The following is a 24,709-nucleotide window of genomic DNA, read 5'->3' as shown; positions in this document are numbered from 1 at the left end:
ATATAAGTATTATGAGCAAGCCCGGCCCAGGGCAGCAAGGAGAGCTTGACCACTCCATGAGCAGCAGTGGGGAAAAGTAAATGATAAAATAAATAAATAAACTCCCACATCTCCTTGGTGTTCCCTGTTTCTCTGCCAGTGATTCCTAAAGTTACCTCCGCCCCGAAACCCGACAGTGCAACCCAACAAAGTCTCTGCCCCCACGGAATCTTTAGGTTTGAGAAAGGCCTCCCAGAGGAGTCCCAGCTGCTGCCAAACCCTGCCATGCCCACGCACCACCAGGTGCCACCTGCACAGACCCTTCCAACACCTGCAGGGCTGGGGACTCTGCCCCTGCCCTGGGCAGCCCTGACCACATTTTCCATGAAGGACTTTCCCCCAATATCCAATGTAAACCTCCCCTGGAGCAACCTGAGGGTGCTTGCCCTTGTCCCCTGAGAGCAGAGCCTCATCCCCACCTCCAGCCCAGGTTGAATCCCAGCACAGCCAAGCTTTGGGAATTCTGTGGCTGGGGGAGAGACCTCAGAGCAGTGTTCATGGACAGCCCCAGACAGCACACAATGGCCAGCAGGCAGTGTTCAGGATTTCACTTTTATTTATTTTTTGCCTTCTGGATCACCAACACTCTCACTGAAACCACTGGGATTCCACCTCCACCCCCATGACAGTAGCACACAATCTCCCAACTTGTTCAAACGTGTGAAGAGGGAAAAAAAAAATCCCCAGCGAGATCCCTCAGGATGGGACAAAAACCTTCTGTGTGAGAGGGTGGCAAAGAATCAGGGGGTGGCAGCTCTGGCTCCGAGGAGCCAGACCGGAAAGGAGACCTACAAAGGGGAAGAAAAAATGGGCTAAAAAATATTTAGCAATCCTTCCTCTACCCAGAGAGCAGGGAGATAAGGAAAAAATAGTCATCTGCTTACACACAGGGTATATATTTTTACACACACTTGGACACACATCTAGATATAGTACATGTAAAAATATATGCTATACATCTGCCCACCCCCGCGGCGGCGTGGGCAGGATCCGTGTGTAGGAATTACTATACAGGTACTACTAAGTGTATATGTGCATATGTACACCCTCCTGTCTCCTCCTGGACACGCTGACCCCACAGCCCCCGCTGCAGCAGCTCCTCTCTCCACCAGCCAGCCAAGGACAGGGGTGTGGGAATGGGAAGAGGAGGGAAACCATAGTGATGTGCTCGTGCTCTGTGCTCCTCCGGCTCCGCTCCGGAGCGGGCTCCGGCTCTCGGGATCCCCTGCGCCAGGTTTATTGCACATTTTGCTTCTGGGCTGCATTTCAACCCCACATTCCACAGCCCCGGCGTCCTCTCCCTCCAACAAGCTGAAGATAGGGCCCCCTGTGCCCGTCCTCCCCCACCCCAGCATCCCCATCCCAAGAACACAAAGGCCAGCAGGCTGCTGGCTGGAGAGGGCAGCAGGAAAGACACACCACAGGTGTTCTCTGCGGGGACAGGGGGGTCCGGGCACGGGAACCGAAACCATGCAAAGGGTGGGAGAACGGGAGCAGCAGGAGGGAAAAATAAAGGATGAGAAGGGCAGAACAGATCTGAGGAGGAGGAAGAACACAGCATGGCAAGTGCTCAAGGCTTCGTGTTTTCTTGTCCTCTTCTTGTAAACAAGCTAATAATTCTCATGAGATAGAACAAGTAAAAAGACTGAAGTTCCAAGTCGAGGGGCTGGAGTTCCCAGGAGTCTGTCCAGTCCATTCAGCAACACCACAGCTGGGGAGAAAACGAGGGGCATTTTTCTTTTTTTTAATTTTTTTTTTTTTGTTTGTATTTTTTTTTTTTGTTAAAATCTTCATTACTTAAAGCTGAGAGAGAAAAAAGCCAACTCAGGAGCCCTTTTCAAGGATGGCTCATTGTCTCTAGACTGAATAAATCACACTAGTTTCAAGAGAACCTTTTTTTCCCATTTAATGACTTATAAAAGCCGCGGGCTGGCCGTGGCTGGGCTCCCTGCCGCTGCTTGTCCGAGTCGGAGCCTTTGTCCCGGCTCAGCTGCGATTTGGACTTGGCTGGCTTCTTTGGCACTGGAGGGGGTGGCTTCTTCTCTTCCTTTAGGGAGACAGTAAGGAAAAACCCACAACTGATACAAGTGTGTGCAGCTGGGCGCCGGCTCAGCCCCGGGGGCGCCTTGCTGGAAGGACTGGGATGGTGCTGGGGAGAGCAGCTCTGCAGCCAGACACCCCTCACATCAGCTGCCCCTGCTTCTGCAAGGAGCCATTTTGTATTTCATGGAATCACAGAATGTCCTGCACGGGAAAGCACCCACAACAATCACGGAATCACAGAATGGTCTGGGTTGGAAGATCACCCAGCTCCACCCCCTGCCACGGCAGGGATGCCTTCCTCTAGACCCTGTCCAACCTGCCTTGGACATTTCCTGGGATGGAAATCCACAATCCAGGGGCTGATGATCCACAACCAGGATCATCATCAAGTCCAACCCCTGCATGGACACCTGCAGGACACCCTGTGCCTGAGAGCAGTGTCCAAACACTCCTGGAGCTCTGGCAACCTCGGGGCCGTGCCCATTCCCCAGGGAGCCTGGGCACTGCCCAGCACCCTCTGGGGGCAGAATCTTTTCCCGTTATCCAGCCTAACCCTCCCCTCCATGCAGATTCCACGGCACAGAGTTCTTCTGGAGTGGCCTGGAGTTCAGAGATTGTCTGGTTCAGCTGCAGCTCAGAGCACAGCACAGGCAGCAAAAAGACACAACTTCATGTGGAACTGCAAAATTTTAATGAGCCACCGTTGCCCTGAGCCACGAGTCCTCCCTACCCTTACTGGCAGAGCCAGGACCCCACCTCTCCTGCATTTTTCAAAGGTTCAGCTTGTTTTTCACATTACTTGGGCACAAGGGATAGTTAAATCCATCTACACAGTGCTAGGAATAGTTGACGCCCCTGCACCACTGCTCACCACTCTGGGCTCTCTCCATCCACCACCTTTTCCCCTTGCACAAAACTGTTCCCACTATTACTCAAGAGGAATGGCCTTGGTGCCTTACGAGGCTGTGAGATGACAAGTGCAGGATGGCAAAAGCCCTTGGGAGCATCTGTTTGCAGACAAAACCAGACCTCAGATACCCCAAATGTGTACAACAAGGTGCTGTGGTCACTCCCCAGTGCCCCTCACTCACCTTTCTCTCCGGTGTCTCTGCCAATTGCCAGCTATTAGCTTTGAGGTGGTACAGCTCGTCAAACTTCATGCTGATGTCTTCAATGGACAGCTGGAGGAGATCCCAAAATCCAGCCAAGTCCTGGGCTGTGGGTCTGGGATTGGCATTAGGGTTCTAGAAGGGGAGAAGCATCAAAAACCCAATTTCAGAAAGAACACACCCAGAAGAGCAGCATGAATAGCACCTTCACCCCTTTTATGTCTGCCTGCAATCAAACTCAGTGAGGAGCCACAGGAGACACCAGCCCTGAGCATGGACACACAAAGCCATCACTTACAGCCCAAATAATTTCTGCCAAGCTCAGGAAGCAAGTCCTGACTCCTTGTAAGCCCTCCTCCTTACAGGAGAGCAATCCTGAACCAGACACCCAGCGCTGGCACTAACCCCACAGCAGGAACCTCCAACAGCAGTAAGTGCCCAGCGTGGCAGTCAGAGTGACAACACTGGGTTCTTACACAGAGACCCCCATTTCAGGGGGGGAAATAATGGAAATGGATACCCAGCTCTGATGCCTGGATGTGCAGTACTCCAAGGAGCCAAACTGAGCTTTCATGAGCAAAATTATTTTGCTACATTTCTGCCCCAAACAACCTGAAAGCATCAGTACTTCTCAGGCTGGGTTGAAAAATTTTAAGTAGCTTAAGTTTCTTCCAAGAATAGGATTTTCCCAGTTCCCAGACAGCTGAACCACCACCACAGACCCTGGAAAGCATGGGATCAGATCCAAGCAGCTCATACAAAGCTCTGCTGGTGCTGCTGCTCAGCTGGGATCAGCACTTTACCCCCTCCTGCTCCTCAAGTCTCTCCACCATTATTTTACATCTAAAGAGGAATTCACCCCTGAGGAAGTTTGCAAAATCCTTATTACCATAAAGCTTGAGGGGAAAACTAAACCACAGATTCCATCAATCCCCATTAGCCAGGTCAGCTCTGAGCAAGGGCAAAGCCCTGCATTTCCTTTCAGAGATCAATTCCAGTGGCCTGGGGACAGTGGCACCAGCCACACACGCAAAGGGAGCATGTGTGGTCAAGAGCAGACCTCTCAAACAGTCCCCTCTAGGCAGGGGTTTGCCTCAAAAAGCCTTTCAGAAACAGGAGGCACCTCTGTGCTAACCCAGCCTCCCCTGGCTGGCACTGCAGGCTGTGGCTTTGTTTTCACAGGGACTGCAGCCTGTTAACACTGACCAAGTCCTTGTAGTGCTGTTCAAAGAGAGGCATCCTCTCAGAAACCAGGAAAAAGAGATCCAGACTCACCAAGTTTTGCTCACAGAGGCCATGGAATTGCTGGAACTTCTGTGACATTAGTAACTGTGCACTGCCCACTGCACTCAGGACTTTTCCTAAGACTGTGAGGGACAAAAAAAAAAAAAAAAAAAAAAAAAAAAAGGAAATAAAAAGACCTGAATTGAACAGACTATTAATTGTAGCAATGAGCTCCAGCATTTCTGGACCAAACACTGGGGTCATCAGAAAAGGAATTTCAGAGATCCTCAAGGCACCAACTGCTCTCACAAGATGTTTTGCAACTACATTTGTCTGCCATTGCTCCTTCTGGCAGGCCAAGCACAGACCTGGCTGAGGACATTACAATATCCAAGCTGGCAGGGAGCTCCTCAAACTGCCCTCAGCCCCTCAGAGAACCACCAGCACCACCTCAGCAAAGTCTGCTGGCACCTGCTTAGAGATCCCAGGCTGCTCTCCCAGGCCTGCCCAGGGGAAAGGTGACAAAGGTGACACAGGGACCACTCTCCAGCCCCCCTGTACCAGCAGGGATTAACACACAGGCCAGGGCTTTTAACACCCAGGACTTTATGCTGCTCTTAATGGGTTTTCCAAGCAGCCTCTGGGCATGGACATGTTCCTCTGCTCATTAGAGGAAATACAGCCTGGGCTTTTCCCTCCCAGAGGCAGGTTCAGAGCCCCACGTGCCTGCAAGCTGCATCACCAACACGGACCACGGAGTCCTGCTCTGCTGCTGCCCCTGAGCCTGCTCAGCAGATCCTGGCTGGATGAGCACACCCTGGGCCCTCCCACCCACCATGGCTGTGGTTACACAACCAAGCAGCCTGCTCCTGGCACACACAACAATGCCATGCAGGTCTTTCCTTGCCACAGGTCAAGCCAGGCCAGCCCCGAGGCAGGGAGATTCCCTGCCAGGCAGCACCTCAGGGAATCAGATTAGGGATTAGCTCCTGGACACCCAGCAGTGACAGTGAGCTAAAACTGAGCCTCACCTTTGTTTCACCTTTCTCAGGTTTTAAAAACATCAAAACCAGGCTCCACACAAAGATCCTGCCCTTTGCAGCCTTGACACCCACTCCTGTCACTCTGTATGCACCAGAGGCATGATTCCTACTGCAAAAAGCCCATGGGTTTTGCCAAGGCATTTGAAAATAGAGGAACAAGTCTAGCTGGGACTGAACCCCATAAAATCAACTGGCCTCTTGCTCCCTGTTCCATGCTTTTGGCGTACCCAGCACAAATTCAGTGAGGCTTTCTCATGTGAGGAAACCTCTTCTTTGCTTTAAAGACCAGTTCATCAACTGAACTGAGCAACCAAGCTCCAAAGTTGTGTTCCTTCTGCCCCACTGCCAGCTAAGGTCTTCCCTGCCTGTTTGACAGTAATGGGTGAGGCAGGGAGACGCCAAAGCCTCCCTGAAAGTTTTTCCATTTGACCTTTTTAAAGATTAAATCCATTTAAGCTTTTAGCAGTTTTGAGTGGTCAGAAGCCACACAATGCCCTGTACATTTTCATGCTGCATCACAGCATTACGTTGTACTCCATTTGCTACAGGAAGCTACATTACCCTTTCCAAGGAAAAAGTATTCCTCATCTCATCCTCATCTCCGTGCTCTGGCTCTGTGGGCTGTCAGCAATTTCACAGAATGGTTTGGGAGGGAAGGGACCTTAGAGCTCATCTCATTCCATGGGCAGGGACACCTTTCACTAGACCAGGCTGCTCCAAGCCCTGTCCAACCTGGCCTCAGACACTTCCAGGGATGGGGCAGCCACAATTTAACTGACCTAATACTCAGCTCCAACCCTTTCTTGAGGGAGGAGCTGCTGGGCAGGTGCCCCCACCCACCTTCCTCAGAGAGATTGTTCTCTTTGGTCTCCTGGTCCATCTGGCGGCACCAGCCCTCCAGGCGCTCGGTCTCTGCCTGCAGCAGCTTCAGGAACCAGAAGCCGTCCCGCCGGCAGGGCCCCGCCTGTGCCGGCTCCGACGGCGACGTGGAGGAGCTCTCGAGCCAGGGGTCAGGAGGAGGGAGAGAAGAAGGCTCCAGGGCCGGGTCGTTGTTTTCTCCATAGGAGAGGTTTCTCTTAATCTGTGAGGGCTTGGCTGGTTGCCTGGTGGAGGCATCAACACCAACAGAGTTGTTGTGCTGGGGGCACTCAGCGAGGCTTCTCTCAGATGATTTACAGCTGGAGTTATTGGGCTCCTGCGTGTCAGAGTCTGTGTCCTGTTTGGAGGACATGCTGCGAGAGTGGCTGTTTCTGCAGGGATCAAAAGCCATCGTTCAATAGCAGGGCTCAGCCTGGCCGGCCTTCCTCACCGACAGCAAAATCCACGGGCACAGCAGAGCCCCCCCTGCCCCTCCTCACACACAGACACACCACACTCACACACACACAATTACAAGGTTGCCTGCTTACTGCAGCCGGCCGTTCAGATGAGAGGCTGACGCATGACTATAATTACAGCTTGGAATTTTTTAATTTTTGATTTAATTTCGAGCTCCCATTGATTTGGCTGTTAGAGAACAAATGCTTTTTGCAGTGGGTGTGCACTGTGGAGGAAGAGCTCTCTGTGGGCCCCATTCAACCCCACTCACTGGCACAAAGCAGGGCTGAAGGTCTAAGCACAAGTGGGGGAGGCACAATTTAAAATAAAAGGAAACTGCACAAGTTGTGTCTCACTTACCGCCACTCGTCCTCTACCTGTACCCCGATGGACTGGAATTTGGTGGCTGGTGGAGGAGGCTCCTCTTTTGCCACTGGCTGAAGGCAGTCAACCTTATTGAACAAAGAAAATACAGACAAAAACAGACAGAAGAACTTGTGGCTGGAATCCACGTTAGTAGACCAGGAGTGTGCACACATAGAGCATGCTGATACCACATGGGAGGGCTGGCTAAGGACAGGCACGAGGCTACTGCTCAACTCTGCTCCCACCTCAGGAGCAGGGCTGTGTCCTGCCAGGCTGCTGCCACCACCTGTGCCAGGAGCCCTGGGCTCTGCATGGCTGGGGCTGTGTCCCTGTGCCTGTGGCATTCCACACAGTCAGGGACCATGGCATGCAAGGGAGCACAGCAAGGTGATTGAGACTGACAGCAAAGCCTCTCTCCCAGGGATTGACACCCTCCATGGCTCTGGGTAAGAGGGTTAGAAGGTTTTAGGAAAGAAATCCAGGTGACTTAAGAACCAGCTCAGAAAAGGAAAAGCAGTGGAAGGCAGTCAGCCTCTCCAGTGTGTTTCCCTCCCCTTGCTGCCCTTTCAGGTGTTCTGCCCCACCAGCCTTGCTGAGAGCCCTTCACTGTCACCTGTACTGAGCTGGCCTTCTTGTAAAGCTGATGGAGAACTCGTTCACCACACACAGAACAGCTCAAAGCTCAGATCCTGCACTTGGAGCTGCCCAAGTTCCCCTCTGCTGGTAACCAGCACCTGGGACAGAACCAGAGCTCACAGCCACCTGTGACTGAGAAACCCATCCCAGAGGAGGGCACAGACCCAGAGGATGCATTTTGCTGACTGAAGCACCAATTTGCACTACTCACTGGGCTCTCATTTCACTGCTTTATCCACAGCTCCTTTCCATCTATTCCCACAGTTAAATGCTTCCAGCAAGGGAAGCATCAACCTGCTGGGAACATGGGGTAGCAAGGAATTGCACCCTCCTGCCTGCAGCCCTGGGAGCATTTGGCACTGCAGCAGCCCTTCCCACAGGTACATCAAGCAGAAGGGCCCACCTCTCAGGGGAGAACTGTCCCTACAACCATGATGGACAAGAAGCAGACTGATTAGAAGCAGCACAGAGTACAGGGCACAGGCAGACCAGCAGCAAAAGGCCTCTTCAGAGGGACTCACCCAGTTAACACAGCCCCTCTGCTCTAGAAAACATTTCAAATTTGTACTAATTTGTCCTTTCTGGGCTGTTAAGGGAAAGTGCTGCTGTCTCTCCCCTGGGAACACAGGCAAGGCAGTGAGTGTCCCTTGCTATTCTAAGTGAGCTCAGGTGCAGACCTGGTCACAGCAAAGGCACATGCTAAATGGATGGGGCAAGGACATTCCTTGGGACAAAGGAGAACAAACTATTCCATACTTGTATTCCTATAGATGATAGCTTTCTTTTGGGGATATTCTCCACTTTAGGCTCTTCGTTAGTCAGAGTCCCTTTGTCACTTTTCAAAGTTGCATTTTTCTGAGGTAACTCTGGAGTGTCTCTGGCTGGAGTCACGACGCTGCCCCTGGTGACACTGGGCGTCCTGGTGCTGTCCAAGCTGTCTGAGGAATTGCTGAGCCCCGACTGGCTGGTGACCTCACTCTTGTGGTCCTGGCTGTCCAGGTAGGTGTCCTGGGCTGACTCAGTGCTGCTCTGCACAGTGACAGAGATGAAGGGCTTGGACGTGGTCCGAGGTGGGACGGGAGGTGGAGTCTTTTTATATGCCACTAGGCATGATGAACCTGCAGGGACGGAGGGGGACAACGGAGAATGCAGGAGACAGGTTGGAGGTAAAGAGATACAGTGGAAGAGAGAGAAAAAGCAGGTCAGTCACGACATCCAAGAGGAGCCTCCGAGCAGCAGCTGGAGGCAGAGGTGCAGAACCAGCCCACAGGCAGCAGCTCACGCTGGGGACCCACACCAAAGCATAGGGGAAGCAAAGGCAGAGCCAGAGCTAGCTTGCAAAAGAAGTCAAAAGGAATACCATGATGTGTGGAAATCTGGAAATGGAGAAGAGGGATAGAAAAGCCTCCCAAGAATGCTACAGGCCTCCACAGTGGGGAAATATTCTTTGGCTAAACCCTATGTTTTAGTGTCCTAGTACAGCCAAGTGTCTCAGCTCTTTGTCCCATCGGTTGACGAGTCTCAATGTCTGGATCAGGGTGATGGTTTTTCCTATAAAAATGGAAAGAAGCCATAAAATTTGTTAGACGTTGATGGCAGGAACACACATGTGAAGCCCCTGACAAGCCCAGCTGCTCCATGCCAGAAGAAAAGGCATTATCTGGATGCAACAGGCCAAGAGTGGTGAGGCTGCTACTCCATGGTCCCAGACCCAAGTGGCAGCAAGGCTGGAGACGTGTGCCCAGCAGACACAGAACACACATATCCCACCTGTAGGGACAGATGCGTGGCTGGCTGCACAAACCCGGACAGCAGCCACAGCCCCAACCTGCTCCTGTCTCTGGCTAGCCAGGATAGAAGTCCACCAGTGAAAATACATGCAAAATACAAGTAAAATCCATGTGGATGCTGCAGCAGCCATGTTTAGGCTCTCATTCTGCCCAGGATATACAAGGCCCTGAGGCCACAGTCCCACTCCAGGTGCTGTGCATGCAGGACAGGCTGCACTGGGCAGGGCACGGCCCAACACACTGAGCAGCCACCTTCCTACACACACGTGACCCCCTTTCCTCTCCTACCCCTGCACTCAGTCCTCCCTGAGTCACTAGACTCCCTTTCTTATCCTACCACTAGACTCACTTTTCTTATCCTTCCTGCCATTAAGTCCTGTGCAATCCCAAACTGCTTTTCCCCTGCACCCCATAACACATCCCAGCCCGTGCCAGCAGCCTCCTTAGTCCCAGAGATTTGCAGTTACTCCCCACTCCACACCTGCCTCACCATTTCCAGCGGAGCCAGAGCCAGTTCTGGGCATCCCTGGGAGCCACATTCCCTGTGGGGCAGTCAGAGCTGCCCCAGGAGCCTTACTGACACTATGTGGACATGCCTGCACTTACACATCCCACTATTTACCATATTAAGAGCTAAAACTCCACTTCAAAGGAGGACCTAAAAGGGAGGAATTACAGAGGAGGAGAGCTGTGTTTCCAGCAGCATTTCTGTGCCCAGAGATGCTGAGCAGCACCACAATGGTGCTGCTGGCAGAGGAGAAGTGAGAGGCCTGTGCAGGGCTGCCAACCCAGCTGCCTCCAGCCTGCATCTGCACAGGAGCTCAGAAAGCACCTAACGCATCCCAGTTCCCTCAAGGCACTACACCAAGTCCAGCACAAACTGAGCAGTGTCCTGATGGCAGGACCCACCACCCTCTGCCTCACACAGGTGAGGGCTGACCACAGTCCCTCAGCCAGAGCTGCCTGACGTGGAGCATCACCTCCAGCAGCAATTCCTTGCCCCAGCCTCACAGCCTGACTCACGCAGCCCATCTCAATGCAGCAGTGTAGGAGCAGCCTGAGCAGAGCCATGGCAGAGGCACCCTGGATCAGCTGTGCCTACACCCCAAAACAACAGGTTCCTCTGTTACTGCACCAGGGCTACAGCAGCCACAGGCCAGGGCAAGCCAGAGCCACCCCACCTGGCAGAGCTGAAAGCATGCCACATGTCCCTTCACTTCAATCCCTCCACATGGCCCCTGTTCTGCTCCAGGGACAGTGCCCGGGGTGCCCTGCTACCCACAGCCCCTGTGACACTGTCCTGCTTGGACAGCCCTTGGTGGCTTGGCTGGCACAGCCACCATGAGCCCAGCCCAGCTGCCCAGCAGCTCTGGGCACTGCCAGGGCTGGGGACAGGACACTGATGGCTATTTGCCATAGAACAGCCTGGCCAGGCAGAACGAGGGGAGGGCACAGCAGCACAGAGCTTCTGGAGCAGATCAGTGGTGTCCAAGGCCAGGAAGCCAGACCCAAAGTCGTTGTCCACCTACCAACAGACAGCACAGACACTGTTTGTGCTGCTCCACTAAAGGGGGAAACCACAGGAACCTTGGCATGTTCCTGGGATCCCTTTGTGCCACCTGGCTTGGCTGAAGGGCAGCACAGGCTTTGCTGGAAGGGAAAGGCTCAGGACCAACAAAACACACCCCAGTTCATGTATCTGTGCTCAAAGGGTTCACTGCCTGAGCTACTAAAGTAGTCTAAGGCTCTAAGAAATATGGCAAATGACAAACACAAAAGGATCAGGAGCTGTGAACAACTGGGGATGCATTAGTTAGTGCAATGGCAAATTAACCCCACTGAAGCCCTGTGCAAATATAAAACAGGACTTCTGACTGCCCAGCAACCTCAGAAACCACACCTCAGAATGGGCTTCAAAAACCAAAGTCAGAGCAAGCCCATGCAGAACAGTCTGTCCTTGGCCCTCAGCACAACACTGAACCAAGGGTCAGTGCTTCCTGCACCTGTGGGAGGAGACAAACCTTGAGGAAGACAAGAACATCCCAGTGCTTCCACAGGAGAAGCAGGCAGCATTCCCTGCTGGCTCTGAGGCCAATCCCACCAGTCAGGAGCATTCCAGTTGCTGACTTACCCCTCCAAAGGGCTACAGCTCAGCAGCCATGATCTGCTCTGGATTTGCTGAGGTCACAGCTTGTGCTGCAATGTAGAACTACAATTCCTGTGGGCACTGGAGCAGGACCATCAGCTCAGTTTGCTTGGGAACATCATCCCTCCTCCAAAAAGGTGTGGGACAACAGGAGAACATGCTTAAGCTTCCAGTTTTGCAGCACTAGGCTCTTCCTGCTCACAGGATCTTCTGAGGCTTATTTCAGCAAGCAGTTGGAATTCACAGCATGCTGTGGATGACTGATTTTGGGGAGGAGGATGTTTGTTTATAATCTTTCTTCTGTAATTATTTTTAGAAAGCAGCATGCTTCCAAATGAGCACCTTGCACCTGCCCTCAGGGGCTTGGGCAATGCCCACAGATGCAACCTTGGGCAGGGGAGCTGTCTGCAGAGCCTTACACTGGACAGTCCTCTGGACCCTCAAAATCCAGCTGGGCATGCTGGGCTTCTCCCCCTCTCCTTCCAGAGGTGTTTGCTTCTTGGAAGACTAAAAGTAGAGTCACAAGAGAATGTGAAATCCAGCCCCAGTTCCCCCCACCAGGCTGGTACCTGCTCAGTACCTGGCAGCACCACCAGGATCACAGCCAAGGGATTTGGGGTCAGATTTAAGCACCACAATTGCCCTCAAGTGTGTCTGGCCTCAAGTGCCAGTGTTCTGCTGCTATTGCTGATTCACTACAGCCTGGTGACATTTCCAATCCTTCCAGGAACTTCAAAGACCTTCTCAAGCCATCCTTATTTTTGTGAAATCACCTCAAAGGCCCCAGGCAGAGTCAGCTGAGGAGGTGAGCTCCCCTGCCCTCAAACATCAGGGCTGGCTGCTATCCCTGTCCTGCTCCATGCATCCCCCTTTCCCCTTGGGAAGGGCTGGAGGAACGACCTCATTTCCTCACACAGAAAGCTGAACACTGAAATAATCTCTCCTACAAGGCAAGCTCATTTGCCTTTTAAATAAAACAGCCATAGAATAATCTTGCAGCAAATGGCATCAGTGGCATTATTCCCTTGGAGATCCCAGCTGCAGGGCTTTAGGCTGGCCTTTGCCACAGGGCATCCTGGCTGGAAGGAGCTGCTTTGGGAGGCAGTTTCCAACAGCAAAGGGAACTGGAACAGCTGCATTCCAAGTGACCTGACCTCTGATTTTCATCAGCTTCAGGAACACTACAAGGTTGGAGCTGTAATGAACTGTAGGATGTTTTCTTTGTAGAGAGTCCAAGTGAAAATGAGCCCCAGTGACAATTCATACCCAAGACAACATGGACATATTGATTTTATGGTTCACAAGAATCACTTCAGACCTGATTGTTCTCCTTCTGCACAATGAAGGTCAAGATAGCTGCACCTGTTACAGACACTGCTGAGAAGCCTACCCAAAGTTTGTTAGTCAAGAGGAAAATCATACAAGTCAGAAATCACAGAGGCTTGGGTTGGAGGGACCTGGTGCTCCAAGCCCTGTCCAGCCTGGCCTTGGGCACTGCCAGGGATGGAGCAGCCACAGCTGCTCTGGGCACCCTGTGCCAGGGCCACAGCACCCTCACAAGGATAATTTTCCCCCTCATATCTAATCTAAATCTCACCTCTGTAAAACAATTTCTGCTTGTTCTATCACTATCTGCCCATGTGAAAAGTCCCATGGCTCCCATGTGTTTCCATCTAGACACAATGGGAAATGCCTGTGAAGTGCCACCTCCTGCTCTGACAGGATGAATGTCTTTAGAGAGCTGGAGGAGATTTAAAAGAAGTTTTATAGTGATGAAACAAAACAACTCCCAGAAAACAAAGTGAAGTGACTGCATTTGTTCAGAGAGGCAGTTTATGGAAATGCTATAAATACCTCCTACCTCAGTGCTTTCCCTTTGTGAATCTCAGTAGCGGTGACCTTTGAAAAACTAAAAATCTCACCTTGATACTACACTGAGTAAGAGACACACACGAGTGGGCTGTGGGAGCCAGGGAAGGGCTGTGGGCTCTCCTGCCAGCCCTCACTCCCAGCTGCAGGGTGACCCCAACAGCAGCAGCATCCTGGCACAAGCAGCTCCCCAGAGCATGTGCCACCACGTGCCACCTCCGTGGTGGTGCCCATGGAGCCCTGCAGAGTGACCAGTCCAGCAGAGCCCTTTAACTCTCAGATGATCCCAAGGAACACCATGAACACTTCACCAGCTGCTTCTGCTTGTCACAGAGCCCACACACAAGCCAGGGTGTGCTTGTGAGTCAGAGAACAGAAAATGGACAGAGAATTCCCCAGGAGCTCCTCCCAGGCAGCAGCACCAGGGAAGAGCCCTCTCACCTGTTGTGACAGCCCTGCATAAACCCAGCCCAGACACCTTGAGTACTTCTGAAGGAGGTCAGAGGAGAAACTCAACACTCCCCATCCTCAGCTTCCAGCCCCAACACAGCTCAGGCAGAGCAGCAGTGCTTGGGCATGGCTGGAATGGCAGCTGGGACAAGGGGACCACTGCAGGCTGGTCACTTCTCCCACCATGGAATCCTCTTGTTCCCAGGACAGAGAGCTGGGTCCAGGCCTCTGCCACAGGACACCCTGACCCCACAGGGACTGCAGAGGCAGGAGAAGCCCAGCAGGGTCAGGGAGCACAGCAGAGGGCAGGGATGCAGCAGGGACAGAGGGGCAGCAGGCTGGGGTCACACCCTGCCCCTCCAAGGCAGGAGCATGACTCCAACCACTGCAGCTGGTCCCACCAGCAGCTACAGAAGATGAGCAGCCCTCACTCAGAACAGCACTCCTGACACTTTTCCTAACCCACGGGAAGTGGCTATTTCCCCCTGAACAGCACCAATTCATTGGTGGGAAAAGCACAGAGAGGGGAGATGCCATTCCTGAGTACCCCTGCTCCCACAGAGGCTCCTCTGGGAGCAGCCTCCACCCAGCCCCTCACTGCAACTCCCCTGGCACAGCTGGTACTCACACTGCAGCTCCCCTGGCACAGCTGGTACCCTCACTGCAGCTCCCCTGGCACATGGTACTCACACTGCAGGTACCCACACTGCAGCTCCCCTGGCACAGCTGGTACCAGGCTTGCACACTGCCTTTCAGCAATCTGGCATTTTGTTACACAGAGAAATAAGTTCTTAGCTTTAAGCAAATGGCCTCGTGCAAGCCGTCCCCGAGCAGGCAGAGAGGCTGTCCCAGCACTGGCAGACCTGTGCCAATGGTCTTTGCTGCCCTGGGAGACACCTCCAGGTGCTGCTGCACGAGCACATGGGCAGAGGTTTGTTACCCTTGCTCCTGCTCAGGTCCTGGCCACAGCACTCCTGCCCACACCAAAGGCTCTGCTGGCAGGACAGGATTTTATCATCCATGTATCCATCTGGTACTTGGTGTCAGGAAAAAGGGACTGCCCTGCACTTGCCTGACCACTCCAAGTACAGCACGTTCCTGTGTATCACTGGAATGAAAGAACTGGACATATCTGCAGAAAAAGGACTTCAAACTCAAGGGAGCATCTCTCAAATGTTGCAGTCAGAAGCAAGTGCAGAAGCAAAGGCTCTCTCTGAACATCAGCTGTGTGTTTGTAGGCCAACAGTAGAGCTCTCATCCAGAAATGCACCACAAAATGCTCTGTACAGCCATTTGTGCTCCCTGATCAGCCACGACTGAGATGCCCTCAGTGAGAGCTGCAGCCCTGCTCACCTCAGAGCCACCCCACATGGTGTCCAGGGATGCCTGGGGCAGCCACAGGGGCTGCATGAGCCCCAGCAGCCAGCTCCAATCACAGATCCAATCAGAGACCCAGCCCCTGTACTTTGGGAGGGAACATTTCACCAGAGAAGGAAAGGCTGAGGGCTGTAAACTCTTTACATGAGGGACTTTGGATTTTTCAATGATTAAGCATCATGGAGATGCTCCAATTTGGAATTCCTGAGCACAGAAATGATAATAAGCACTGATATACTGAGAACTATTACACTGGGAAGGCAAAGCAGGTTGCTTTTTTAATAAAAAAAGCCACTTGTAGAAGGTCACCAATTGAAAAGAAGCATTAAGCAACAGAAGACACACCCCAAGAATGCTGGGATTAAAAACAGGGTACCTCACACTGCTGGCTCCTGACAGGTCTGGCCATCCCTCCTTTCAGCACAGCCTGCTGCAGAGTCAGCAGGGACACAGCAGATGCTGCAGGGGACGCCAGGCACAGGCACTCCCAAAGCCAGCTGCAGCAGCTGACACTGGGGCTGCTGTGTGTGCCACAGGAGACACTGCCATTTCTCCCCACCCTCCCCAAAGCCCTTGTCAGGGGTTTTTAAGCGAGTTGAAGCCATGGTGAGCAGCTCCACCCTGCTCCAACCACACATCCAGCAAGTGTCCCTTCTGTCCTGCGGGCTCAGACAGGTCTCCAGCCCAGCCAGCACAGGGCAGCAGCCCAAAGGAGCATTCCCTGCCTCTCCCTGCCCCGGGGTGAGTTCATCAACAACCAGCAAGGCCCCCAAGCCCAACCATTCTGCCTCAAGGAGTCACCAGGTGGGAGGAGAAAAGCCTCCGGTGCCAGGAGGAGCTGCCTGCATCTCTGGGTGGGGGTGCCTGATCCCCAGGGATGGCTGCCTTGCCAGCTCAGTGCCCCTTTAGTGCTGGCACACACTTCTTCCACAGAGGGGCTGGGCTGAAGGGATGCTCCACCAGTTCAGCTCCTCTGCTCTGTGCTGGGCCTCAGGACGGGCTGATCCCCTCAAAACCCTCACTAATGAGGGCTGAGGCTTTTCACACTGAAGAGGTGAAGCAGCACAGATAGTGGGAGCCCTGGCATCTCTGATCAGCACCACACTCCTGCTGTGCACCCAGCCAGGACCTGCACCAGCACCGCAGCACCTGCACTGTGCTGCCAGGTGGGCACAAGGGAGCCACCAGTGACTCCTCCTGCTGCCACATCCTGCCTGGCTCCTCCAGCACAGCCAGGGCTGCCAGAGGAGCCCAGAGCCCACCCAGGCAGGCCTGGAGCTCAGTCCTGGTGGCCAGGCACAGCCCTGCACAGGGGCACCCTGCAGCACAGCATGGTGGGCAGAGGCCATGGCAGCATGGCCAGTGGAGTTCTGATCTCGTGGCAGGTTTTGTAGGAGTACAAAGCTCCAGGAAACAGGAGCCCAATGGTGGGCTTGAAGGCCACACCATTCCTCCCTGCTGGCCTTTGTGCAGAGGATGCAGAAATGGGGTCCCACAGCATTAAGGAGCCACCAAGTTGTGAGACCCAGGACTTGCTGCATCACCCAGCAGCCTGTTTGCTACAGACTCCTCCTCCTCCTCACTCCAGGCCCTCCACACTCACAGCTCCAGAGGGCTCTGACCCTGGCCTGAGCCCTGGCAGCACAGGGGGAGGGAGCAGGTCCCTGGCTGCAGCAGTGGGATGTCAGGATGGAGGGGTTGGAACTTCCCTGTGCACACAAGTGGAACATGGGACTAGGAACAGAGAGAACCCACCCTGCTGCTTTTCCTGCCTCTGCAGAAGGCAAGGAAGCCCTGCAGACACCCTGCCTGCACATGTGCACAGAACAGCCTCAGCAGTCCTCTTCAGAGGGCCATCAGGAAGGGGCTCAGCTCTGAACCATGCGTGGCACACAGCATTTCCAGAGAGAGCAGGCACTTCCATCAGCCCCTGGCACTGGAACATTTCACATGGACCTTCCTGCAGCCAGGGGCAGGTAAGAGAATGCAGGACTGGACAGACTGGAGCACACAGCACCTCACAGAGCCTGCCCAGCAGCTCAGCACCCACCACTCCCAGGAGATACCAGACCTACATGGAGCACAGCTTAGTGACCACGTGTCAGCCACAAGCTCCTCAGACAGTGAGACAAGCTGTGCTGAAAGGTGCTGCCACAACAAGAGCAATCCTTTCTGCTGATGCACTGAAGCATCATCCGCTTCATCTGCCTGATGCAGGGTCCTGTGCCTGCAGCATCTCCTCCAGATGTGGCAAATGAAGCTCAGCAGCAGCACAAGGAAGTGTCCACGGGACTCAAGCACACACACAGGTGGTCAGTGCAGCAGCACAAGCACACAGTGCCCAGGGCAGCTCTAACAGCAGCAGCCAGCAGCTCAGAGACAAGAGGGACCTGCTAGCACAACAGGAGAGGGAAAACACAACTGGAGATATGTAGAGATTGCATTCCAGAGAGTATTTCCCAGGAGTGGCACTTACTGCAGGCAGGCTCCTGGGATCCTTGCTTTTAAACACTTTTAAACACTTTCAAAACATTGAGTGGCAGTCCCCAAATGTCAGTTCTGTCACTCTGGAGCTGCAGGGTCTGTTCTGCCAACTGCACTCTGCAGCTTTGTGTCTGGGCTGGTTTGGGCCCTGCAGGCTTGAGTGTCTCTAGGACATGCCAGACCATGGAACCAGGCAGAGAGGGGAAGGGAACTGGGTGCCACAGGATTCCTGTCCCACAGCAGTGACCAGCCCCTGTGTCCCTCTCCCTGTTTAATGCTGCCCTTTCTGCAAGGTTTGCTCAGGGTTATCCAGCACAGACATGGAATTAGGGCATAAATGTGAACCAGACAGGAATTAGCCAGTGCCACCAGGTCACAGGCTGCTCCCCTATCCCTCCTCTACGTGGGATGGTTTCCAGCTGCTCTGCAAAGCAGCAGACTGCAGGGAGGAGGGGATGCTTTGGGAGGGTCCATGTAAGGAATGATGGCAAATCCTCCATGCACCCAGTACTGCAGCCACTCCTAGGTGCACTGAGGGAATCAGCATTAACCATCCATGTTTAGTGCAATTAGAGAGGTCTTGTTAGTTTTTCTCTAAGCTAGCAGTTTCTAGAATCTCCTGCAGAAGAAAGTTCCAGCAGCTAGTGATGCACTGCATGAAATATCCTCTCCTTTCACCATCATTTCACGCACTGCCACATCACTTGGAGGATGGCATATGTGGATGCTTTTAACTCACTTCCCTGCCACTGCAGAAGTCCAGGGAATCTCAACACACCTCCTCAAAGTCACAGCCAGTCAAAATCCATATGGCCAGAAATGGCTGGAAACCATGGCAAACCGAATCTCTTCTTATCTGTGTCAGAGCTCAGCAGTTGAAACAAGCTATTTTAGGTTATGCTGATTGCTGAAGCCCAAATCCAGTCACTCCCAAGCCTCTGCTCACGTGCTACAGGAGACACATCTCAAGCTCTCCATGCACAGGCAGAGAGATGCACCTTGAGCACAACAATAAGTGCCATGTCCCAAGTGCTGCCATCTCAGAAAGGTGAGTGTGCCAGGCCAGCATGGCTGAACAGCACTGAGACTCCCCACACGCCTCCCTCTCAGCCCAGGGATCTCCCCCAGCCCACCAGGAACCCCTTTGCCTTTGCCCAGGACTTTGTGACAGCTCCAGGAACAGGAGTTGCTCTCCAACAGCAGAATCACCCCCAAAGCTGTGGAACAGCCAATCCCTCAGCAGGGTCCATGGAAGGTTTTGCAAGCACTGCGCAGCTGCTGAGGCATTATTGGCACATCCCCACTTATGGGCAGTCCTGGAAGCAGGGTGGAGGGGTCACCATCATTTTAAGTGTGCCACTAAACACTGTTCACAGAAGAGCTGGCCAAGAGGGTGCTGAAAACACTGATGGCAGCCAGCAGCTTGTCAGCACAGAGTGTGATAACAGGAACAGGCCTGTGCTGATGGCAGCAATCACTGAGCTCCCCAGCACAAATGGGGCTCCCAGGGAATTGCTGCATCCCCGAGAACATAAGTAACCAACAATCCTGCAGCCCACCTACAATTCTGAGAAATTGCCACCATCACTGCCAACAAAACCCCCTTCAAGGTAAGAATTAATTTCTCCATCACTTTGTTCAGCATCAGGATTTTTATCACAGCTTTCAGTTACTGTATCCCAAATTTTACCTTTATGCAGGAAATCTGCTACTCTCCCTTGCTCACAGGAAGATATTCCACTGTTTTAGGCACGGACAAGCATTTAGTGATGCCACCAGGAGCAGCAGAGGTGGTTTTCCCAGGACATTATGAAAAACCCTCCCTCCCCACACCCAGATGACGAGGGATTCTTTGCAAGCTGAAAACAAACCCCACCCTGTAGCCATGGGGCCGGGAAAGCAGACGTGTCAGCAGCTGAGGAGACAGCACTGAACAAACTGCACCTGGGAGATGGGAAGGCATCAGGCTGGACTCATCTCACAGTGAAAAATTCCAGCCTTTAGTCAACACTCTTTGCACTTGGACAGTGGCTGTCAGGCAGCCAGCACCCAAGATTTACATCTTCAAAGCTACAATCATCAAGAGGCTTTAATAGCCAGATTCAGTTGAAGCTATTTCCTCCCTTAAGTATGTACAAACCAAGATGTGGCAACATTATGCTAATAGTGAAGAATCAAAGTCAAAATTGCTGGGAAACTTCTGTTGGCTGAGGCACAGGACAAGCTTTGCATGTTAGAGAAAGCTACTCCATATTCTATTTCATTGCTTAACATGGCATTATCCATAAGATTAAAAAAAAATCACATGAACAAGCACAGAAAAGACTGTAGCAGGCTGCTCCCTCTCCATTAGCATTAAATTTGACAGTGGTTCAGCTGTTGCAGCACAGTCTGGTCTGATCTGGAGAGGAAGGGAAGTCCTCAGACCCAGAGCAGGCAATTAAGCAAATATTCCAACCTTTTATCCCCTTTGGGTAGGGTGCTAGGAAGCTTTGGAAAGCTGGGCTCATTGCTTGGATTGCCCAGGGCTCCCACCTGAACTAACCATGGACCCTGCAGAGCACAGAGCTGTCCTCCCTGGTGACAGAGGCACACAGAGGAGCAGAGCCATGTGTCCCCTGTGCCACTGCTCTCCCAGAGGCCAAGAGGCCCCAGCTCTGAGTACCTGAGAATTTCAAGTATCACAAGCAGTCCCCGAACAATGGATGCCCCAAGGGAGGGGGTATCCGGAGCAAACCCAGCACTTTCTGGAACACCTCATTTCAGGAATTGAGCAGGATTGACAGGAGAGCCACTGTGCAACCCCAGCTCTGAAATCAGAGAGCACAACAGACCCCAGGCCTGCATGCAGAGCCTTGTCTGGGGCTCCAGCACCTGTGACCTACAAAGCTCCCAGCCACCACCAGGTCCTCATCTTCACAGCTCGCTCTGCTTTTCCTGCAGGCTCCAAAACACCACAATCCTGGTTCACAGGCCTCAAGAGTCACCAGAAGCTTTCAAGTTCAGAGCCCAGACCACCACTTAGCCACAAGTATGGGTAGCAGGTCTGGATTCAGGGGTGCAGGACCTGTTTGCCCACACCCCGGCCCCTCCAGCCTGCAGAACCTGCCATGAAAGAATGCCAAGGATCTGAGACTTTGCTGGGAAAGGGACACAAGGGAGAGGCCAGAGCCCAGCTCTGCTCAGCACATCCAGTGAACAGACTCAGTTCTGGGCCACACAGCTGAAGGCACTGGCTTAGTCATGCTGTTCCCATGGCACTGGGACCGACTCCCTTCTGTCCCCTGTCTGGGATTCAGGATGTGACAATGACTCCCTGGCCTTCCAAGGAGGGTTATCAGTAAAGCCCAGCCTCCAGCAACAGCATTAAACGTCACCAGAGCACTCCCTGCTGCTTTCAGGAACCTGCTCACTGTGGAACAGACCATTCTCCTGCCTTGGCAGTTATTGCCAAAAGCCTTCTTGGCTTCATTTCCCACCTTGCTTATATTTATTCCTGTTTCCAAATGAGTGATCTCCTCTCCCTCCACTCCTTTCAACTTAGCAGTTGTGTAACTCCAGCTACAAAATAAAAACCATCCACACCAAATTCAGAAATCTCAGGGTGTTCTGCAGGATATTCCAAAAAGCTTCCTCCCAGGAAGCTTTTCTCCTTCCTCCCTTCACCTGTAAACACCAAGTACCAACCAGCAGGTGAAGAGAGGCATTTTGGCTTTTCCTGATCAGTGGCTCAGCACTCGATGGTAGAGGGTGAATGGCAGGATAGGGAACATGTAACAAGTGATTTAGAGTGGCTTAAGGAAGGTGATGAGAATGATCCAGGCAGATCATGTTTTGAGGGTGCTCCTGAAAGAGACAGTTAACCAGAGGTGTCTTTGAAAGAAGCCACTCCTTGCCCGAGCACAGCAATGGGACCTTGCCACAAAACAGTGCTCACTTGGTCTCCCAGAGCCTGAAGGGCCTCCAGAGCCTGCTGGAAAACACACCAGCCCAGCTATTCCATAGTCCAAGGAGCTCTAAACAGATCAAGAGCAGCCTTGAAAGAAGTCTATCCACAATGGTCCCCCTTCCTGCTCATCTTCAGCTCTCCCTCCCAGCACGTTCCAGGTGCTCTGAGGCACCTGCACCCACAGCAGGCACCACAAGGAGCACTGGGGTTCTCAGGAATGCAAAGCCCCTGCTCCAAACAAACCCCTTTGTCAGTTCTGAAGTGACCTAACCAGGAAGCACAGTGGGGCCACAGCAAAAATGTGGGATCTGCTGGACTCAGTTTAACAGAAAACAGCTGGTGATCTTCTAACCATGTCCATACAAATCCCCTCCCCTGCTCCCAGCCCAGGTCCCAGGCAGCTCCTGCTCCAAAGCACACAGGGCAAGTTCCTCCTGCAAGGGCAGACAGAGGCAACAAACCAAACTGCTCCTTGCAGACACCCCCTCACCCAAGCAAGGCCAAAATAGTTTTGAAAAGAACCAGCTCAAGATTTCTAAAACCTGACTACCAAGAGCTGACACACCAAGGAAAAGATGGTGCTATCAGTTCTCCAGGAAAAATCCCATCTCTATACTTCTCTGAAAATCCCAGCCAAACTGCAAAGATTGCCCAAGGCTGGAGTTATTCCTCCACTTGGCCATCTCCCCACACTTGGCCTGGGAACAATTTTAGACTTGGAATGCATTACTGCATTCAAGCAGCCACTCCTTGTCATGCCAGTTGTCCAACCCCCAGACCAGCTGGAGGATGAAATTCCTAGGAACAGTGAAATGCCAATCTTTGGATGCAGGGCTTTCCAGGGCAGCCACCAGCTCGGCCTCTGCTGTGCTCAGCTCCAAGGCATTGCTGAGAACAGCTCCTGTGGCCTCCCAGGACAGACTGACTGTGTCAGCTACTTGGGGTGAGTCCAGCAAGTGCTTTCACCTGAAGTGGCCTTGTGAAATAAGAGCCACTAGCCAAAAATAACCCAAGAGTGAGCACCAACAGAGCCCCGGAGCAGCACTGAGCTTGTGGGATACGAGGGTGGCAGAAAGGAGCAGGTCTCCAACTGCCTGCTCAAGGAGTTTGTTTGCCAGGAGGAATCCTCCATCAGCCTATGGCAAAATACTCCAGAACATGGTGCCACTGTGGGGGCACATGGCTGGGAAGGACACTGCTCTGCCCTCGTCACTGCAGGGGGAAGCACAGAGCATATCCAGGCAGGACCCTCAGCACACACAGTGCTCCCAGTGTCACCTGTACAGGGACTTGGGGTCACTTCTAATGTCTGGGACAACACACTGGGAAACAAACCCACTGTATCCCTGCTGCTACATTTTCCTGGAAAGCACTTTCAAGGAAACATCGGGGTTGTTTATGTAGCAGAGGCCCAGTTTCAGAGGAAGAGCTGCCCAGTCAAGTTTCTTGGATCTGGGCCCCGTCAAAAGCCTCAAGACAGACACAGCAGATACTGACTGAAGATGAAGGGCAGTGCAACAGGATGACTCCACCACACAATTCCTTGGTAGGGCTCTGGCAGCCAGGCAGGACCAACACTGTGAACTTGCTGTCAGCAAGAGACTGATCCAGCAGGGAGAAGTCCAGTGCTGGAAAGAGAGAGGGCTTAAACTCTCTCTGCAGCCCAGGCTACTGGAGACCTGGAGCTCACACTGCAGGAATAACTGTCCTCCTCAATACACCTAAAAAAGTCTGCTCTCAGCTCTGTCACTATGTGATAGCAAGTGAAAAAAGTCCTTTATCCAACATCCTTTCCAAGGCCAAAAACAGCCACAAATGCTTTTGAAGATAAATTAACAGTAAACTTAAGGAGGCAAAGAAGTGGGACATCAGTGAATAAGAGCATTAATTTTCACATCTGACTTCTCTTGTTTCCAATGGCACAGAGCCAGTGAAGAGCTGGCAGATCCTGGACCCCAGTCAGAGGGGGCTGGTGCGCCCCAGAAACGTGTGGGGCCCAAAGCCCTGCTGGCCAGCAGCCACTGCCCCACAGGGCCCCCCCACTGCTGCTGGGTGGGACTCCACCTGCTCCAGGAGCGTCCCAAACCCACTGGAGGAGCCAGCTGCTCTGGGATTAGCCTCTTGAGGCCTTTCAGGGAGGCCGAGCAGCTTTGCCAGCCCTTCCCACAGCGGCCATTCTCCAGATGCTATGGCTGGTGCCCCCAGCAGCCATCACACCAACGAACCCTGTTCTCAGGGGCGTTCCTATTCCTGTCCCAGACATGCAGCACACACAGGATGCCTATGAGATGACAGCAGACAAGCTTCATACCTACGAGCCCAAGGCTTGAGATGGGGAAGACAGCTCTGCATTAAAGCAGCCACAGGAAAAAAAAAAAAACCCAACAACCCCCTTTTAGCAAGAGATTCAATACTTGTCTTTGGCTGTAACCATGACACAGAGCCCAGCTGAGGAAACAGAACAGCAACACATTATTTTGGATACTGCTTTGTAAACAGATGCGTGGCCAGTTATCTAATTGTGGGAACATGGATGTGAGTAGGCTTGGAGGGAGCAGCAGAGCACTTGCAGGGTTATTTCACTGCAAGCTCACAGCAGTTTGCATCATCTCCATCAGGAAATTTCCATGGACTGCAATGTCAGCAGCTTTGCTGTAACATGCCTGGGAGAATGTGTGAGGTGCCACCTCTCTTGGGTACCACAGGACTGTTCCCTCCTACTCTGGCCACTTACAGACACAACTGAGGAGACAGTTACAGGAGGTATTTCCTCAGCTAATTGCTAATTACATTAATTGGCAAGATGTCTGACTCAGCTGCTCTAGAGCCTGGTGGAAGCTGGGCCTCCTTCTCCCTGTAGCAGGAAT

The 24,709-nt window shown here is 52.8% G+C and overlaps 1 protein-coding gene across 1 annotated transcript in view; it reads right to left on the bottom strand.

Annotated features, from left to right (window-relative positions):
* Positions 1–572: 572 nt before the first annotated feature.
* The window catches only part of DLGAP4 (DLG associated protein 4), a 134,620-nt gene continuing 110,483 nt past the window's right edge, over positions 573–24,709 (bottom strand). The window contains exons 7-12 of the mRNA XM_031063105.1: positions 8,534–8,983; positions 7,136–7,227; positions 6,299–6,708; positions 4,467–4,558; positions 3,174–3,326; positions 573–2,086 (exon numbers count right to left, since the gene is read on the bottom strand). Coding sequence (XP_030918965.1) covers positions 1,922–2,086; positions 3,174–3,326; positions 4,467–4,558; positions 6,299–6,708; positions 7,136–7,227; positions 8,534–8,983 — 1,362 coding nt within the window. The 3' untranslated portion in view covers positions 573–1,921. The remainder of the gene's footprint in view (positions 2,087–3,173; positions 3,327–4,466; positions 4,559–6,298; positions 6,709–7,135; positions 7,228–8,533; positions 8,984–24,709) is intronic.

Source organism: Geospiza fortis, unplaced genomic scaffold (genome assembly GCF_000277835.1).
Source record: "Geospiza fortis unplaced genomic scaffold, GeoFor_1.0 scaffold657, whole genome shotgun sequence".
In the NCBI taxonomy this organism is placed as follows: Eukaryota; Metazoa; Chordata; class Aves; order Passeriformes; family Thraupidae; genus Geospiza; species Geospiza fortis.
The sequence above is the reverse complement of the archived record's forward strand: the minus strand, read 5'-3'. Positions and strand labels throughout refer to the sequence as shown.